Below are 21,215 nucleotides of genomic sequence, written 5' to 3'. Positions count from 1 at the left end.
CAACCTAAGCAGATTATTACTATATCATTAGTGAATTTTTAATGCCCTGACTTTGCAATTCTAAAGCAGTGCCAATATTCATAAAGGATATTTTATTGTTACTATAAGCAGACAAGAATGATGCAATTAGCACACTTCAAGTGTAACTGGCATGCCATTGCAATACGAAAGACATTTATTTCAATGATACCTAAAATACAATAGAAGCTTGAGTTCAAGTTACTTCCTGTATCATTGCAAGTAATTTGGAGTATGACTTCAGCATACTATTTCTATATACCTAGTGCAGCTCTAACTCACTCAAAGTGATATTTAAATCAGTTAAAGCCAAAATGTGTTTTAATGTTACTATAAGTAAAAGGATAGTATAACATTACTGTATGTTCAACACTCTTACAGTGTAACTGAGTTGCAATTGTAATGTCACCAAAATACATTTGAAGTTCACATTGAGTAAACGTACAATGCAAAAAATTTAATACAAGTGTACTTATGTATGCTTGGAATAGTTCCATTTTAGCACAAACAAGTATACCTAACACATCTTTGGTTGAACCACAGCACTGCTTTCGGACAACTAAAGTGCATTAAGTACAAAATTAGTTGTTCCAATTTATCATTCTTTAAGTATGTCAGTTTATAGTGCGCCACCAATATATTTAAGTATAATGAAGAACCCAAGAATAAAGTGTGCTTAAGTATATTATTTTTTCAATAGGGTTAACATCCACAGTAAACCCATGGCGGATCATAAAAGACCAAATATACACTCAGGTACTGTGGCACAATTCCATCAGTGCTTTATAAGTCAAAAGTAGTATTTTATAATCAGTGCAAACTTTTACTGTGAACCAGTGCAATATGGATAATATGGGGGTCATGTGGTCATATTTTCTGGTTCTAATAAGAACCCTGGCTGCTGCATTCTGGACTAACTGGAGCTTGTTTATGCACCTACTGGAACATCCAGACAACAACGCATTACAATAATATAACCTAGCTAACAAAAGCATGAACTGGTTTTTCTGCATCATGTAGTGACATTATATTTCTTATCTTAGGTATATTTCTGAGATGAAAGAAGGATATCCTAGTAATATTATGTACATGAGCTTCAAATGACCGACTGGAGTCAATAATCACATCGAGGTCTTTTCCTGATGCACATGATGCCATTGAAAGGCCATCCAGAGTTACAATGTAATTAGAAAGTTACTCAGCATCTAGTTTCTAATGTCCTTTACACATTGCTCAACTTTATTAAGCTGGAGCTTCATTTATCAAGCATGCATATGCATAGTTTTGTGCATAAACTGTGCATGTGCATGTTCCTATGCATTGAATGGGATTGATCAAGTTTTTCTTATGAATGAGGATGTGCATATATTTCCACATACTCATGAACATGCATATGCAAGAACCTAGTTGTAGAAAAGTGTAATAGCAGGCAACTGACTATGCAGAGCTTTTATATCTTGTACTGTCTTACAGTGCATCCGGAAAGTATTCACAGCGCTTCACTTTTTCCATATTTTGTTATGTTACAGCCTTATTCCAAAATGGATTAAATTCATTATTTTCCTCAAAATTCTACAAACAATACCCCATAATGACAACGTGAAAGAAGTTTGTTTGAAATCTTTGCAAATTTATTCAAAATAAAAAACAAAAAAAGCACATTTACATAAGAATTCACAGCTCAATACGAAGCACCTTTGGCACCATTTACAGCCTCAAGTCTTTTTGAGAATCATACTACAAGCTTGGCACACTTATTTTTGGGCAGTTTCTTCCATTCTTCTTTGCAGGACCTCTCAAGCTCCATCAGGTTGGATGGGGAGCGTCGGTGCACAGCCATTTTCAGATCTCTCCAGAGATGTTCAATCGGGTTCAAGTCTGGGCTCTGGCTGGGCCACTCAAGGACATTCACAGAGTTATCCTGTAGCCACTCCTTTGTTATCTTGGCTGTGTGCTTAGGGTTGTTGTCCTGTTGGAAGATGAACCTTCGCCCCGGTCTGAGGTCCAGAGTGCTCTGGAGCAGGTTTTCATCAAGGATGTCTCTGTACATTGCTGCATTCATCTTTCCCTTGATCCTGACTAGTCTCCCAGTTCATGCCTTTGAAAAACATCCCCACAGCATGATGCTTCCACCACCATGCTTCACTGTAGGGATGGTATTGGCCAGGTGATGACTGGTGTCTGGTTTCCGCCAGACATGACACTTGCCATTCAGGCCAAAGAGTTCAATCTTTGTTCAATCTTTGGTCTGAGAGTCCTTCAGGTGCCTTTTGGCAAACTCCAGGCGGGCTGTCACGTGCCTTTTACTGAGGAGTGGCTTCCGTCTGGCCACTCTACCTTACAGGCCTGATTGTGGAGTGCTGCAGAGATGGTTGTTCTTCTGGAAGGTTCTCCTTTCTCCACAGAGACATGCTGGAGCTCTGTCAGAGTGACCATCAGGTTTTTGGTCACCTCCCTGACTAAGGCCCTTCTCCCCCGATCGCTCAGTTTGGCCGGGCGACCAGCTCTAGGAAGAGTCCTGCTGTTTCCAAACTTGTTCCATTTACGGATAATGGAATTCAATGTGCTCACTGGGACCTTCAATGCTGCAGAAATGTTTCTGTACCCTTCCCCAGATCTGTGCCTTGATACAATCCTGTCTCGGAGGTCTACAGACAATTCCTTGGACTTCATGGCTTGGTTTGTGCTCTGACATGCATTGTTAACTGTGGGACCAGTTATATAGAAGGGTGTGTGCCTTTCCAAATTATGTCCAATCAACTAAATTTACCACAGGTAGACTCCAATCAAGTTGTAGAAACATCTCAAGGATGATCAGTGGAAACAGGATGCACCTGAGCTCAATATTGAGTGTCATGGCAAAGGCTGTGAATACTTATGTAAATGTGCTTTTGTGGTTTTTTATTTTTAATAAATTTGCAAAGATTTCAAACAAACTTCTTTCATGTTGTTATTATTGGGTATTGTTTGTAGAATTTTGAGGAAAATAATGAATTTAATCCATTTTGGAATAAGGCTGTAACATAAGAAAATGTGGAAAAAGTGAAGCGCTGTGAATACTTTCTGGATGCACTGTATCATGTCAACAAAACTGAGAGAGTAATTGCTTATTTCAGTGCTCACAAGATGCAGACAGATTAATGTAAAGTAAAACTGCATAAAAAGAACATTTAATGATCTATTGGGATTATGCCTTGCTTGAAGATTTGGCTCATGCAGTTTAGTGGAGGGAATGTGTTTTTAGTAATGGTCAACCAATATATTGCCAATACCGATATATCGGCCAATAATTGGCATTTTTTAATGATCAGCTTCGGCTGATATGTGAGAAGCCAAACATTTGACGCCATATAGCGCATAAGCAGATTCTTCTTTAATCTGGCTAAAAAACATCCACTCAGACATGAAGCAAGTGTCTGACAGACAGTAAAATGACCAGTCATCATTCACTTTTTAACGTGATGTTACATGATGTTACACACAACAACACTTACACAAACATGCAACAAATTCTTATACAAACAGTACCATAAGATGACATATGCGCAGCCTAGCAGTAGTGAACAAGCTCATGGTGAGACCCACAGGGACACAGACGTGCAATAAACAAATTCAAACAAAAATAAAAACATTTTACCTCACAGTCACAAATCCCGTGACTGGTTCTTCTTCAGACACGTGCATCATCATAGGTAACCTTAAACAAGACACTGTTTTCCTCCGGACTCAAAAGCCTGTTTACCCCAAAGAAAAGCTGGTTCGGGTGAGCTGGATGAGACCAGAACCTTGTATGCAGTATAAGGACAGAAGTTTAAATTCATAGATTTTAAATCCATGTGCACTGTATTGAATTGCCCATAATATGGTAAAAATATACAACTTGTATGTGGGCTTGTATTATTTTTCAAAGAGATAGACAAGCAAAACACAACAGACATAAATCTTTATTATTCAAATAATGTTCCATAAAATACAATACATAAAAAACATGGAATTGCACATACTATTTTGTCTTTAATTAATGACCATTGGTCAGATTTGATCATTAAATATAAATGTTATCTATAACCTGCTACTGGATTAAAGCAGCACTAATTATTTATAAGATCGGAATATCAAATTATACATAAGTTTTGAATTAAAATGTTTTTTTTAAAAATTTTTTTATTCGGCACTTTTTAAATTTTAAAGCTGCACTTGTTTGTTTTTATGTGTACAAATTTCTTCAGAGAGTATTACATAAATATTATGTATAATAAGTGTTAATTTAGTTTCACCAATTTTCTGAAAGTCTCATTTACTGTTATTAAATTTGTATTATATCGGCCTCATAGTGGCCAATTGGCAACACTGCATTCTAGATATCAGTATCTGCACCGGCCATTAAAACCCCCATATCGGATGACCACTGGAAACTCTATGCTGAGAGTGGATCGGTCAATTTTGTTTGCCCAATGCAGTTTTAGTTGATCACTGTTCTAGGGCTTTTAGGTATGGGTACAGTTCAAACAGAAACTGGAGATAGGAGATTGTACTGTTATTTCCCAACAAACTACGAGTCAAATAATGATGTCTTACCTTCACTTATGTTGCTAACACTGTAATATATTACATTTCCCAAACCAGCAGCAGAAAAGACAGCAAAACTAAAAAAAATTCATTCAATTAAAGAGTTTCTAAATGTAATTGGGGAAATAGAATGCGCGCACACACACACACACACACACACACACACACACACATATATATATATATATATATATAATATTAACGGGTATAGAAAACACTCCTTGAATTTGATGTGTAGAATTAAACAAAAAGGATGTGTACCAAAAAGGGTGTGACTGTCTGTGTGAGTGTTTTTCCTTTTAATTGTCGTGATGTCATTGATTTGTGTAATTTCCTGTTTTGGCTCCTCCTCTTCCCTTTTGCATTATGGATGAATGGGAGAGGTAGGATTTTATTTAGCTCTGATTAATCTAATTTCATCTTTATTTAAATCATCATTTATATACTTATTTACTCATTTTAATTTGTATGTATATTGCTATTTTATTTATTTATGTGATTATTTTTGTTGTTGTACCCTTTTTTTTTTGAGTGATTTTTTTGTGTTTTGTTTCAACATGTGCTCCCCCCACCCTTTTGCATTATGGATGAATGGGAGAGAGAGAGGAATGGGAGAGAGTGGAGAGAGAGAGTGGAGAGATTAAATGAGAAGTTGACCCAGTGGCCATCTGCCTGTTTCTTTCTGGATTAAATAAAACACAATGCAGACTACAACCACACACACACACACACACACACACACACATATATATATATATATATATATATATATATATATATTATATATATGTGTGTGTGTGTGTGTGTGTGTGTATATATATATATATATATATATATATATATATATATATATATATATATATACACATATAATTTATTATTAGGCAAACTACTCATGAAAGTGCCGTTTTTGTTATCTTCTACTTCATGCAACAGTATCTTCTTTACTTCACTGTCAGGGAAGTTAATCATTTCGTCATTTTCCATGTCAGCTGTAACAAGCAGCACTGTGAACATGCTTCTGTGCTTTTTACAGGGAAGCTGTTTACCGTATATGGCGATTTGAGGGTATTCTTGATGAGTGTGGCTGTGCAAAAGCACATCAATGTGTGTGATTTATCAATGACCACTACATACAGCTGTGTGTATTGTACACACGCATGATAATTGCCAATTTTCTTGTGCATATGGGTGGGTCTTATGCACAAATTTAATACTTGTTTTATGTATGTTTTGATAAATGAGACCCATCTGGCTTTGCTGAAACATATAACTTTGTGTAATCAGCATAACATTGGGTGCTAATACCATGTTTATGAAGAATTGTACCTATAAATGTTGATTTCATTGAACAGGTTTGCAGTAATCAGGCTTGGTTGCATCTAGTCCAGCTGAACCCCATTTTGAATGCAATTTCATAGATTTGGGGGAATTAATAACTACAGGGGCAAATACATTTTCACACAGGCCCAGATGGTATTGGATAAATTTCTTGCCTCAATAAATAACATCATAATGTACCCAGGTTGCCATTTGTTTTAATCTTAGATCTTATTTTAATTTCTGTAACAATTTAGTATGATATACACAAAAACATAAGAAATCAGGATGGAGCAAATACTTTTTTACAGCACTGTATGTATTTGACACAGTAGCATGGCATATATTATGACCAAGACACATTTTAAATGTCTAAATTTTAAATTTCAGACTGGGGTAGTATGACTGTGTTTTCTAGATTTAATCCAAATTTAGTATGAAATCAAGAGCGTGTCCACCATTATGAGTGGGTCCTATTAGGTTCTGATTAATCCCTACTAAATCTAGAAATCTGCAAATTCTTGAAGAAACTCAGAATACTGCTCTAGGATTATGTAAAAAATTAATTAGTGGAAACAAATGGGTAGCCTTATTGTTTGTGAATACATATGTTGTTATAATAAAGAACTTCAAATGCATCAAATTCATGTCTGGGATTTTGTGGGGGATGCTTAGAATATCATCATCAATAACTGTGATGTGACTCTGCCAGTTAGACGAGTGCAATCATCTGATCATCGATATACTACCACCTGCCTGAACAAAGCTGAACTACCCCCACCCCAACCACCCCTTCCCATCACTCTAGAACAAGCTGCTTTGTTTCATCTGTCCATAGGATGTTGTTCCAGAAATGTACACACAATATCCATGGTTTAAAAAATTATAGCCTGGAAGAATTTGGCACACAGGAAAGGAATAAAACGCTCGTCATTGGGAAACAGATGAAACACTTGTCAAGGTCTTCTTTTATGAATTTTGTTGAATGATTTGCACTTGCTATTTCTATTTCATTTCAATGCATAAATTAACATGAAATCAGATTATATTGAATATACAGGCAGCACCTTTGATCTGAAGCTAAGACTGTTAAATATTAGATCTCTTACATCTAATCTAATTAGATCTCTTACATCTAAAGTGCTTATTGTAAATGAACCTAATAATTGTTTTTGAGGCTTACTAATGTTGTACGGCTTGTGGCAATCCCCCTTTGTTTAGTCTCATGAAGCCTTCTCTTGATTGTTGACTCTGACACAGATACACCTACTTCCTGGACGGTGTCCTTGATCTTGCCAACTGTTGTGAAGGTGTTTTTCTTCACCAGGAAAGGAATTCTACCAGTTTTCCATGGCCTTGTTACTGAGCTCACTAATGCATTGCTTTTAAGAATGTACCAAATGGATTCAGCCACCTGTAATTTTTGCTACATAACTGATGGGTTTTGCTTTGATTTTTCAGCCTAATGATGCTTTGCTTCACTGTAAATTACAGCTCTGTGGACTTTATATTGTTGAGTTAACAGCAACAGATTCCAAATTCAAATGCCACACTTGAAATGAACTTTTACCCGTAAGGAACATAATGAGGGAATTACACACTGGTGCTTGGAACAGCTGAGCAGCCAATTGTCCATTTACCTTTGGTCACTTAAAAAGGGGACGCAACATAAAAAGTGTGTAATTTACATTTACATTTATTCATTTAGCAGATGCTTTTATCCAAATGAGAGATTAAAAGCAAAGCGATATATCAAGCAATACAAGTAGTGCTACCATACAAGATCTCGTAATTGAGTGCTAGAAGTCCCAGAGTAAGGGTTTTTTTTTTTTTTTATGGGTTGGTTACATGTTCACGGAAGAGGTGGGTCTTTAGCTGTTTCTTGTAGATGGTGACAGATTCTGTGGTCCAGGTTAAGGTTGGAAGTTCATTCCACCACTGAGGGACAGATAGTGTGAAGGTTCTGTTAAGGGACCTTAAGCCACACCAAGAAAGCACTACTAAGCGTCGGTCATTGATCACAGACTGTGTGAGGGGAATGTAAGCCTTCAGGAGAGGGAATTACAACAATCACAATGAATTACAACACTGTTCACTTGATTTGGATGTAAATACCCTCAAATTAAAAAAGTCTGCACTTTGAGCACAAATTATTTTATTTCAAATCCAATACACAATGTGGTAGACAGCAAAAATAACCATAACTTTGTCAATGTCCAAATATTTACAGTCCTGACTGTAGATGCCTTATCGAAGCCCTTAATTACGTAAACTCATTTTGCACCCAGACCGTAAGCATGATAAATCATTTACTCTGCTTGTACTTTTAATTTTACTTTTTTATTATTCACTTGTCATGTAAAGATTTCCATATCTTCAAAAATATTTATCTTATTTAATCATATTAAACCAATTTTTATTATTATTATTTTTTTTAGTAAGAGAACATTTGCTATGCAGAGAACTGCATAATGTCACAGCTCAAAAACACCACAGAATAAGGGAATGCAGTTTATAAAAGTTTTATTTCAGATCTTCATTTTAAACATTATGTCCCTATGTACAATTCTGATTTGTACTTTCATTTAAAATAATTACAGAAACAGAAAAAGGAATCATTAAATGATAGTCTACATTTTGAACAGCTACACAAATCTGAGACTGCAGGAGACCATCAGAAGTCAGGGATCAGTAGTAATCCTCTAGATCAGCCTTATCTCCTTGATTCTGAATCTGCTGCTGCTTTCTGTAGAGATCAGCTATCTGTGTGTGTGTGAGAGAGAGAGAGAGAGAGAGAGAGAGAGAAAACACAACCGCCAACTGCTGTGACCCAGAAAAACCTGGAAATTTTGTTTTGTACTACTGACTGTTAGATACAAAATACAATTGATATATCTCAGTTTGAATCAATTATGAAACTGCAAATATTTTTAGAGTCTGCTGTTTATTTAGAGTCTTAATGCATTTGCAATGTAAACATTAAAGATGCAAGCAGTGATGAACGTGCCCTTGCACCCGAGTACACGTTGGGGCTGCTCTGCCAGGGGAACGCCATTCCATTTTTTTAAGCATTTATATGTTGTTAGGAGTGTATTAAGACGTAAAACATGTAATTTCCTGTTGCCGGCAGGTGGCACTATGACTATAACTGAACATTGGCATGTAGATGTACTTCAGGATGTAGTTCAGGATTCGCATCAAACGTGAAGTTTGGTACAGACTGAACATTGTATGCTTGCGTAAGAAAAACTTCCTGTTTCATGACATTTATAGCATGCTTTAGCACTTAGCTAAGTGTTGCTAGCACGGTGTAACATGTTTCTAGCATATTGCTAGCATATTTACCATTTGCTGACATATGTTGCTAGGAATACATCAGTGTAAAACATGTCACTTCCTGTTGCCAACAGGTGGTATTATAATGATAAATGAATATTGGTATGTAGAGGTCTTCATTCGTATAAAATATGTGAAGTTTGGTGCAGATTGAACATTGTATGTTTGACTTATAACAACTTCCTGTTTCATGGCAAAACAACTTTGTGAGACTGCCACGCCCGGCAGCAAAAACTCAAAAGCTTCGCAATGCCGAATCGTCAAGGCCTTTAGATGAGACTGACAGAATATGAGGTAAATCCAATGAAATCTCTAGGAGGAGTTCTTCAAAGTACGAGGCCTGGAAATGGCAAAATCTGAACAAAAATTTAAGAGAAAAATCAAAACAGCTGACTACCTGTTGAATTTAGGGCATGGGTTCAAGAGACATTTTTGTACATACTGGCAGATTACACGTTTACCGAACTTCGTACATGTCTGTGAAACATAGTGTGAGGCGCAAATCATTGAAATTTTGTAGGTGGCGCTATTGAGCCATTTTGCCACGGTCAATTCTGGAATCTCTATCAGATGTAAATTTTCACCAGTTCGGACACGTCTGCAAAGTTTTGTGAGTTTTTGGGTATGTTTAGGCTCTCATAAATGCGATTCATTTGAGAAAATAATAATAATAATAATAATTAAAGCTGCAAGCAGCAATAAACGGGCCCTCGCACCCGGGTGCATGTTGGGGTTGCTCTGCCAGGGGAATGCCATTCCATTTTTTAGACTTCTTTTTGAAATTTTTCTTTTGCCACAGATGAATATGAATATTACTATGAATATAACTAAGCATTGGCATGTAGATGTCCTCAGGCCAGGATTCTTATCAAATAAGTAAAGTTTGTTAGGAGTGTATCACCATGTAAAAAAATTAATTTCTTGTTGACAGCAGGTGGCGCTACGACTATAACTGAATTCTGGCATGTAGATGTCTTCAGGCTATGATTCGATCAAACATGAAATTTTGGGAAGATTAGGCATTATATGCTTGAGTTATAACAACTTCCTGTTTAACAGCACTTAGCCAAGTGTTGCCATCATGTTTTACCATGTTTCTAGCATGTTTAGAATTTGCTTCCTCATTTGTATGTTGCTAAGAATACATCAGTGTAAAACATGTCACTTCGTGTTGGCAGCAGGTGGCGTTATGACTATAACCAAATATTGGCATGCGGATGTATTCGTATCAAATATGTGAAGTTTGGTGCAGATTGAACACTGCATATGCGAGTTAACAACTTCCTGTTTCCTGGCACTAATAGCATGCTTTAGCACTTAGCTAAGTGTTGCTAGCATAGTGTAACATGTTGCTAGCATATTTTAATATGTTGATAGGAGTGTTACATAAGCGTACTGAATTTCGTACATGTAGGTGAGAAGTTGCGCAAGGTGCACATCGTTGGAATTTTGTAGGTGGCGTTATTGAGCCATTTTGCCGCACTCAATTCTGGAATCCCTATCAGATGTAAATTTTAAAAGGCTCAGACACGTGTGCAAAGTTTCATGAGTTTTGGGGTATGTTTATGCCCTCTAAAATGTGATTCAAATAACGAAGAAGAACAAAGCAGAAGAAGAACAAAGCAGAAGAAAAACAAAGAACAAAGCAGAAGAACAACAAGAACAAAAAAGAAGAACAACAACAAGAACAAAGAAGAAGAAGCAGAAGAACAACAACAACAAGAACAACCAATAGGGCCTCACACAGGCGGTGCTTGGGCCCTAATAATAATTAAATGCGATGAGCGGGCCCTCGCACCCTGGTGCACATAGGGGCTGCTCTGCCAGGGGAAAGCCATTCAATTATATATTATATATATTAAATTATATATAAATAATATTATATATATTTGCTTTTGAAATATTTTCCTGGTGCCAGTAAGTGCTGCTATGACTATAATTGAATATTGGCATGTATATGAAAGGCTCAAGGGTAACAATTTTTTTAAGAGCACTTGTTTTTAAAGGAGATGGTAATGTTAACATGCCACAATACAACACAAGTAGGCATGAGAAAATTTGAGCTGGACAATTATGACAGAATTTAGGAACATTATGTGAGCCTAGACACAACAATTTACCTTCTGATAAACTACATTTACTATTTTCAGTTAATTTTACAGGCTGTATGCAAAAAACAACCACCGTTAACCTTTTCCATGTTGTAAACAGATACAAAAAACCTCAATGTTCTGTCTTTGAAGTCTGTTCCTCTTAAATACATTTAAAAGCTACACAATTAGCCATTTTCCAAATTCTCCAAAGCCAATTCTCAAACCGCGCTGCGTATATATCTGAATAATCTCATATAGGATGTGATTGGGTGAGTTAATTTACCCGCCAGATCCAAATCACTTTAGTTTAATACTGTTCATTAGAGATGCTACGATCAGGATTTTTACAGCCGATACCGATTTCTTGTCATTTTGATTGACCGATACCGATCCAGATACCAATCTTTTTTTTTCTTTAAGCTTTAATCAGGAGGTCTGTCAAACAGCTAAAAGTAAGCTCTCTGCTCATGGTCACTGTTAATTGAACTAAAAAAATAGAAATAAGAATTATAGCAATGACAATTACAGTTGGTTAATTGATAAACAAGCATAAAATATTTATTTTTAAATATCTTAAACAATAAAGAGTCCTAATAAAAAGTAGACTAATGTAAAAATTATCCATATTAGGAAAAAGAAGGCTAAAAGCCTTCTAAGAAATAGCCCAAGATATTCAGATATTTATATTTATTACAATGTCTATTTTTTATATTAAATGATTTATTGATAACTAAGCACATTTTATTTCTTTACATTTTATTGTTTTTTTGTTGGTTTATCTATTAGTTGTTCCTTTTTGATCAATTCCCCCAGTACAGTGTTTCCATGTTTGCTGATAATATTGTTTTTTGGAGACTTAAAACATGAAAACTGGAGTTTACATTTCTTGTGATATCTGGCAACTGTGAGCTTAAATGAAGTGAATGCACTGTCTAATAGACTTGGTGAAGAGAGAGCGGCAGCGTACTGTATGTTTACAGACTGAACAGTTACTGCTCTTGATTGTGATTGGTGAGGAATTATTTAATAAAGAAGTTTGAATTACACCCACCTTGTAGCGTTAGCATTATTATTAATTTACTCCACCCTACACCACTGTGGTTACACAAGCATGTCACAGTTGCAGGTTCAGGTCATTTTGGGTGATCACTAAAAGATGGTGCTTTGTGAGATCGGCAAGTTGAGAGAAGCAGATGATGTACAGTGTTACTCTTCATCATAATGGCTTCTGTGCAGTATTTGCACACTTGTTTGGTCGATTGAGGTGATGAAAAGCAGTGCGAAAGTAACTTTTGTGCATTTTGGACTTCCTGTAGTTTTAATTCCGATTGTATTATACAACTCCGAACAGGTCACTCGCACCAGTGCACCAAAATATTTTTTTCACAGTTGCACAAAGTACTTCTCAGTCACAAATGCTAGGGAAATGGTCCCACTGCAGAGCCATGATATGTCCTCAGGTCAGGATTCGTATCAAAAAAGTGAAGTTTGGTGCAGATTGAATATTGTAAGTTTGAGTTACAACTTCCTGTTTCGTGGCATTAATAGCATGCATTAGCAGTTGTTAGCATGGTGTAACATGTTCCTATAACATGTTTAATATGTGGATAGTAGTGTATCACAGTATAAAACAAGTCAATTCCTGTTGCCAGAAGGGGTCATGATGACTATAACGGAATATTGGCATGTAGATGTCTTCAGGCCCGGACTATTATCAAACATGTGAAGTTAGGGGCAGATTGGACATTGTATGTTTAATGGCGAAACATTGAAATTTGTGGGACCGCCACGCTCAAGCCGTGGAGCGAAAACTCAACGTCTTTGCAATTGAACATCGCTAAGACCTTTAGATTAGACTGACCAAATATGATGTCAATCTGAAGAAATCTCTAGGAGTTTGTTAAAGTACCTGGAAATGGCAAAAACAGAGCAAAAATTGAAGAAAAAATCTAAATAGCCGACTTCATGTTGAGTTTTGGGCATGGGTTCAAGAGACTTTTTTTTAGTAAGTATTGGAATGTTATAAGTGTACCGAATTTCATACATGTCAGGGAAACGTAGAGCGAGGCACATATCGTTGAAATTTTGTAGGTGGCGCTATTCAGCCATTTTGCCATGCTCAATTCTGGAAGCCCTATCAGATAAAATTTTCACCAGTTCTGATGTGTGCAAAGTTTTGAGTTTTCAGGAATGCTTAGGCCCACAAAAATGTGATTCATTTCAGAATAGAAGAAGAAATGGAACAGATCCAATAGGGCCTCACACCAACGGTGCTTGGGCCCGAATAATAATAATCCTTAGGAAAACAATAAAAAAAATTAAACGGAGCAGATCCAATAGGACCTCGCACCATCAGTGCTCAAGCCCTAATAAAAGATGACAAACCATAAGAAAACATCCAATGTGTGACATGAAGCAGACACAGATGCACTCAAATGTCTTCCCCTAAACATGCTAACAGTTCTGTCAAAGTGCTCAACAACAGTTCATAGAATAAAATTGTATTTTCAACCTGAAAACATAATGCATCTGTACTTTGGGAGTGTCTTAAGCGGAGTTCACACTGTTCGATTTTGGCCACGATTTGATCGTCTTTTGAGAATCTATACAAATTTTGAGAATCCTAAAAGATTCCTATAATCCTAGGCCAAAATCTGTGGTCTTTGATTGCGAGTTTGACGTTCAACGTTTGACACTGCGATCAAATTTTTCCTCTGATTAAATTCTGGCAGTGTCAGAAGATTTGAGGCACAGTCCTGTAGTGTGGCTTCTCCTACTCTGTACGAGTCTTCTTGTTTGCGTCCGTTTTTCGCGTCTTGACTGTTGTACACTCTGACATTCATGACAACCGAGATCCTACAGTATGACATGGTGTACAGCGGGGATCATGTTTGTACAGTTTGACAAGCAATAGTCACAAAGGACTATTAAAAATAGCACAGTGTTCACATGGCTTTAGGGACAGTTTTTTAACCATGTTATGCTGCCCAAAGGGCTCATTACACCAAAATATTTCTGGAATGACTGGAATCCAAATTGTGTTCCAGTGCATTTTCTATTACCTGCGCTCCTGTAGTAGCATCCTCTGGTTTCTTGTCATCTCTGATGCGAAGGAATCGAGGAAAGCGAAGGGAAATCCCTTTATCTGGGTCCACCTAGTGGACAAAATGAGAAATTCATGTCAATTCTTACTAATACTTGCAATAAAGAAAAGGCTACATTGTCAAAAATCGGCTTTGCAAAGATGAAATTGGACACACTGTTCTCCTCTGGCTAAGTAGGATGACTTGGACAAAAGTACAGACTCTCAGAATTAGGACAGCAAAATATGGACAAAATAGCACATTGCAATATACCTAGGAGTTTATTTAAAACACATGGGTGAACCCTTTAAATGACAAGGTAAAAGTCTGACTTGCATAATATTGAATAAACATTCATGTAGAACATTTAATATTGTGTAGGATGCTCACAAATTTTTTGTGCAAATGAGAATGCAAATTTGCATACTGTAGCTATTGGGCATAATAAAACAATGTATTGTGCAGCCTTGCTAAATCTTTAAATTCTATACTACTAGAGGCTAAAATGCCCTTATAAGTAGTATATACATATATAAGTAGTAGGTACAGAGTAAGAACACAAGTCGTAAGTGAAACTGACCAATCCCATTGCTGCCTTGTAAACCGGAGACAATGACAAATCAGCACATTTCACTTCCCACACTTGCACAGCATCCAGCCAAACATCTGGCTCTGCTGACTGGTCCACTCTGTAGTAGGGGCGAGGCTTAGGAAGGACGTGCTCCTGAGAAATACATTACTTTATAAGTTTGCACTTTTATTACAAATGAACATTAACTAAGTGGCATTAATAACTGAAGGGTAGTAGCAAATATGTAAATTTGAGATATCTATTAACTTCTCTATTACTTTTATTATGAAGAAAAATTTCTAATTTATGTACAAAAATAAGTTTAGTAAAACAGAAACTGCTGTGAATACTACTGCACCTTTAAGAAATTGTAATGCTGCTCCAGATCTTCATCTTTGAAACCTGTACCTATCTACAAAACCAAAGTTTGTTTAAGACTCCTTAAATACACACACACACACACACACACACACACACACACACCCCCACCCCTTTCGGATACTTAGAGTGACAGCTTAAAAATTAGGTTAAGTTGACAGTCCCTACAGTCCCCTCTAAAAGTATTGGAGCAGGAAGGCCAATTCTATTGTTTTCACTATACATTGAAGACCTTTGGGTTTGAGATCAAAAGATGACTGAGACGATATATCAGAATTTCAGCTTTCATTTCCTCATATTTACATCTTGATGTGTTAAACTTAGACCATGGCACCTTTTGTTTGAACCCACCCATTTTTTCAAGTGACCAAAAATACTGATAGGAGTTTCTTGCTGCCAAGGTGTGCCCTGTTAAATTGACTGTTTAAAGAATTAATAGTTCTGAATGTCTACTCTTGGTTTGAGCCATAGGTTTCGCTGTGAAGACTTTATTTGTTGACAAAAGGAGGGTGTGGGGGGGATCTAACAGAGCCATTGCACAAGCATTGGGCATAGCCAAAACAATTTGGAATGTCCTGAAAAAGAAAAACTACTGGGGTACTACCAACCAGACATGGAACAGGTGGGCCATGGAAAACAGCAGTAGTCAATGACAAACATTGTTGTTTTGGGGTTTTTTTTCACAGATGCACAACAGTTAGAGACATTAACAACAACCTGCGCAGGGCGGTGGTGAAGGTATCACAATCCACCAATCAAAGACGACTTCAAGTGCAAACATCAGCAGCAAGAATCAGTAGGCCAGATTGGAATTCGCAAAAAGATCAACCCCTACCACAGTGATGGTGTGAAGAAAGAATGGATCTGCTCATGACGCAAAACATAGAAGCTCAATCAAACATGGTGGAGGTAGTGTCATTGCTTGGGTTTGCATGGCTGCTTCTGGAATGGGCTAACCAATCTTTACTGATGATGTAACTCATGATGGTAGAAGCAGAATGAATTCAGGAGTCTACAGAAACAATCTGCCGTCCAATTTACTGAGAAACACATCCAATCTAATTGGGAGGAACTTCACCATGCAGCAAGACAGTGACCCAAAAAGCACTGCCAGCACAACAAAGACTTCATCAGGGGGAAAAACGAAGATTTCAGACTGACCAAGTCAATCTCCAGATTTTAACCCAGTTGAGCATTCAATTCACCTACTGAAGAGAAGACTGAAGGAAGAACACCACCACCGCCCCCCCCAAAAAAAGAACAAAACAAGTGAAAGAAGCTGCAGTACAATCCTAGAAAAAGAACAAAAAAGAACAATTCAACAGTTTGGTGATATTAGTGGATCACCAGCTTGGTGCAGTTTTTGCAAGTAAGGGATATGCAACCAAATACTACATGTTATTTAGTTTAAGACTATCTATTCTTATAATTTTGCTCACCTAAAAATTGGTGCCGTGTTTTAAGTTAACACATCTAGATGACAATATCAGGAAATGAAAGCAGAAATTCTTATCTCATTCATCTTTTGATATCAATCCCAATTGTCTTCAATGTATAGCAAAAACAATAGAATTGACCTTGCTGTTCCAGTACTTTTGGATGGGACTGTATTTACCAGCACTGACATTAAGGTTTATGCTCAACAGAATGAAGACAAATCAGATTTACTAATTTGGTTCTAATTTGTTACAAATTCACCCGAAAACTTGACTAGTATAGCCAGATTAAGAGATAATTGTGTTAGGCCATTAATTGCTAACTGGAAAAGGAAGATATACTGAGACTTTGAAATTATGATCAGTGATCCATTAATGACTGGAACAGAACGTTGAGCTTTTTCTGTCCTGTGCACAACAAAGTAAATCATGCAATATTTAGTTTAGTTCATATGGCAACCAGATCAGCTAAATCAGTGTTTCTCACCCAGGGGTCTATGGGATTGTTTCTAAAAATACTTATGCATTATACATTTATGTATTATATTTATGCATTATGTAAAAATGTGATTTTTGTTAAATATTTCAAAATATACTGTAAATACATTTTTAGGCCCATTAAATATCAGGACCAGTCAGAATATGCTAGAGTTCTACAGCTGAAAAAATGTTTGAGAAGCACTGTACTAAATCAGAGTCCGGAAATCAGTGCTTGAGCCTTTGCATTAATTGGTTCAATAAATTAATCATCTCGTAGTTTAGCTGACCAAGTTCGCCTACCTTACAGACGGACTGAAACTCCTCATTCTCATCATCATAGCAGCCAAGCAGGAAACCCCCATAGCTACCGGCTCTCTTGCCCTTCCCTAGATATGCACCAATCACACACAGATCCACTGTGTCCCCGACACCTTCCAGATAATCCTTCTTAAGCTGTACAGAGAAGCAGAGAAAAGAGAACAAAGGAGAAAACAAGAAAGATGAAAGAATTTAGACACTAGCTGACTAATTTGTAGTAGCCTGGGAAAACCCTTAAAAGAGACTCTTAAAATGTGTAAAATGTAAATATAACGATTTCCAATAATGTATAAAGGATGTTTGAAGTTAATAAAAATAAATAATATTGCTATTAAACAAGGAATGCCTACCAGGTGGACTTTAGAGTGGCCGAATAGCCTGTGGGCTATAAATAAAGACTGCTATAAAGATATACAGTCAGGACCATTTTTATTTGGACATCGATAGAGTTAATTATTTTAGCTACCTACCACATTATATGTATTGGAGTTTAAATTAAAAGTATATATTAATCGCACAGGTAGGTGTTGGCCTGCTATGGCATTACGGCCTCCGGTGCCCACAGGATTATCCCGCTCGTCCTTGAGCCTTGCCAACATGCCTAACGCAACCAAAACCATACAGACCTCCCCAGTGACTAAGGCTGTAGTGAGCCACACTAGCACAGTTAATGGATGCTCAGTGCCACTGGTTCCATATAGTTTCCTTCAGTTACATGTAATACCACTCTGGCATGTTTGCCTAACCCAACCAGAGCCATACAGACCTTCCCAGTGACTAAGGCTGTGACAAGCCCCACCGGAACCATTAATGCATGCTCAGTGCCACTGGTTCTGTATGGCATAGGTCAGCTTCAGGGTTGTCAGCCGGGCATACGTGGAGCAGTGGCAGGGACTGCCACCCCCTGCAGACTAGACCTCGGGTTAGGTGTTACTACCAACACTTCTCCTTTCTCCTCACCCAGAGCCAAAAGCTCTTCTCTGCTTCTTCAGCCAGTTCTTTCAGAGCCTTCTGCTGGTTTGCTCCAGTTACTCAAGTAAATTTCAGGAGGAAACAGTTTATGCTCTAACAGAGCCACGGCATCAAACTTCTACCAGGTAAATGGTGGTTCTCCAGCCAGCCTCCTTGCACTCAGTGATGAGATCAGAGTATTTCAGCCTCTTCCTCTCAAAGGCAACTTCTACTCCCTCCTCCCATGGGAAAGTTGACTATGAAGAGCTCTTTGCTTTTTCCGATCATGGGATGTTTCTTGTGTGACACCTTGGTAACGAAAAGCCTTTTTATAGACCATCAATTTACTAACCCAGCTGATATTAATTTGCACAGATAAGAGGTATAATTACTTACGGATTTCAGCTGGTTCCATGCCTTACCTCGGAGAACTGCATTTTCTTAGCGTGTTCAATACTTTTTTTCTTGTGTCATTCCACTTTATTACACAACTTTATTTATGGACTTCAACTTCATGAATTCTTTATATTTGCAGATTTCTTGAGTTAATACTGATGTCTGGTGAAAATTTCATGTGAATAACCCGATTGGAGATATATTTACTGTTGACACGTTCAATACTTATTTTCCCCACTGTATTTATTTTGGGTATTTGTTACTTTTCAATAAATAGTTTATTCATAAGCTTTTATTTGACTAGTTTATTACTGATCCTGCACTGTCACACGCATCGCCAACCTCCACAAGTAAATTCTCTAAACACTGCTCTTTCAGCACATTCTTCCCCATGTGAATGTCAGAGAACTCAGCCATGTATGGTCCCCCAAGGCTTCTGATGGATTGCTCAACCAGCAGTGTGATTTTCTAACCACCCACGACAAAGACGGGGCTGTCATTCCTCACCCCATTCCTGAGTGAGAGACTTCAGGACTTAGCAGGCTTGATCTTCATCCTTGCCCAGGACATCAGTTCATCCTCCCTTTTCAGCAGCCTAGCTGTACATGGTGCTGTCGGCAGGAGGCTTGTAACATCATCCATGCAGCTTCTCAGGTGGGGCAGTTTCTGTCCAGAGGGCAAACTGAGTCCTCCCACCATTTGTCTTGCTCTGATGAGCATTACCTCGAAGGTGGCCATAAACAAGATGGGGGAGATTGAGCATCTCATGGCGATTCCTACCTCCAATTGCTGCCACCCGGTAGTGAAATTCTGGAGAACAAAAGCACATTTGCAGGTGCTAGTAATTTGAGACCAGGCTCCTGATGCTGTCTGACATGTGGAAGAACTCCGTGGCATAGTCGATAAGCTGATGTGGCACTTATCCATATGCGTTCGCGAAGTCAAGCCAAAGGATGTGAAGATCTTTCTTTTCAAGCTTGGCCAGTTAGATCTGCTCCCAAATCACAGATGAATGCTCCACACACCATGGGAAGCCTGGGACCCCTACTTTTTGGCAGCTGGTGTCAATATAGCTATTCTCGGTGAGGTAGTTGGATATTTCGCATGCCAACAACTAGAACATCTTTCCTTCAATGTTGCAAAGCCAGTGCTCCTGAATTGGCTGATAAACTGGGATACAGGTAGGGCTGGATGAGGCACATACCCTGGTGAGCCTAATGGCTCATTTCTTGAGTCGCTATATTGCCTTCCGATATATTCTACCAACTCCTCCCTGGTCATTTCCAGCTTCCCACTCTTTGCTTCCTCCAACAGCTGCCTGGTGTGTTTGAAGGGGTTCTTGTAGAAGTTGGTGGATTTGTAGTGGACTGAACGTGGTCATCTTTCTCCACCCGCTCCCACATATCCGCAGGCCCCATTTGTTATCCGTATGAATTCCTGTGGTTTCTGTAGGATCCGTCCAATTAGGCCCATCTATCACCCCGCCTCTCAGAGGGCCTACGGGTTGTCTACTCTTCATCAACTTTGTGGTAAATACTAGGTGTCTCTCAGAGACTAGTGGGTTGGGTTATCAGCCAACCACTCCTGGTGGTCTTTCCTGCCATCATCCAGTCTTCCCTGGACCCCAACTGCTCTATTCACAGTAGGCACTGGGTTACCAGGAATAATATGATTTTTTTATTGTATTATTTTAACGTGCAGACTTTCATTTTTAAGGGCAGTTACATTCAAATCGGGTGAACAGTGTAGGAATTACAGCACTTTTAAATGTCACTGCTGTTTTTCCTCAAGTTAATATACTAGTATGCTAACAAGAAGGAATTGAGGGTTTAACACTTATTCATTTAGCAGAAGCTTTTATCCAAAGCAACTTACAAATGAGGAAATATAAGCAAAATAACGTTAAATTAAATTAACATTTATTACACATCACATTATATAAGTGCTACCTTTTTTTATGAATAGCCTGCTTTACTAGGCAGTCTGCTGAATGTAACGTTCAATCCAATTGAGCGTCTCTTATTGAATGAAACAATACATTGTATCCTTATGGCCCTAGTTAGTAGTAAATGTCAAAATTTCACCAGTTAGATTGGCCTTCCCTGACCACTACACGTCAAAAGGGCAAGTGTGCATCATTAATACCTTAAGCCAGTTATGAGAGCGTTTGGCAATTTCGTAAGTGGCATCTTTCTCCAAGGTCTTCACCATCAAGCCTTCGCAAGAGTCTGTGCATGAAATTAATCAATGTTAGAACTTACATCCA

The 21,215-nt window shown here is 37.8% G+C and overlaps 1 protein-coding gene across 1 annotated transcript in view; it reads right to left on the bottom strand.

Annotated features, from left to right (window-relative positions):
- Window positions 1–8,413: 8,413 nt before the first annotated feature.
- The window catches only part of lig1 (ligase I, DNA, ATP-dependent), a 48,617-nt gene continuing 35,815 nt past the window's right edge, over window positions 8,414–21,215 (bottom strand). Inside the window, exons 22-27 of the mRNA XM_053651210.1 lie at window positions 21,095–21,177; window positions 17,585–17,737; window positions 15,349–15,402; window positions 15,000–15,143; window positions 14,399–14,491; window positions 8,414–8,670 (exon numbers count right to left, since the gene is read on the bottom strand). Coding sequence (XP_053507185.1) covers window positions 8,596–8,670; window positions 14,399–14,491; window positions 15,000–15,143; window positions 15,349–15,402; window positions 17,585–17,737; window positions 21,095–21,177 — 602 coding nt within the window. The 3' untranslated portion in view covers window positions 8,414–8,595. The remainder of the gene's footprint in view (window positions 8,671–14,398; window positions 14,492–14,999; window positions 15,144–15,348; window positions 15,403–17,584; window positions 17,738–21,094; window positions 21,178–21,215) is intronic.

Source organism: Ictalurus furcatus, chromosome 20 (genome assembly GCF_023375685.1).
Source record: "Ictalurus furcatus strain D&B chromosome 20, Billie_1.0, whole genome shotgun sequence".
Classification (NCBI taxonomy): domain Eukaryota; kingdom Metazoa; phylum Chordata; class Actinopteri; order Siluriformes; family Ictaluridae; genus Ictalurus; species Ictalurus furcatus.
Note: the sequence above shows the minus strand (reverse complement) of the source record. Positions and strands in the feature narration are given on the sequence as shown.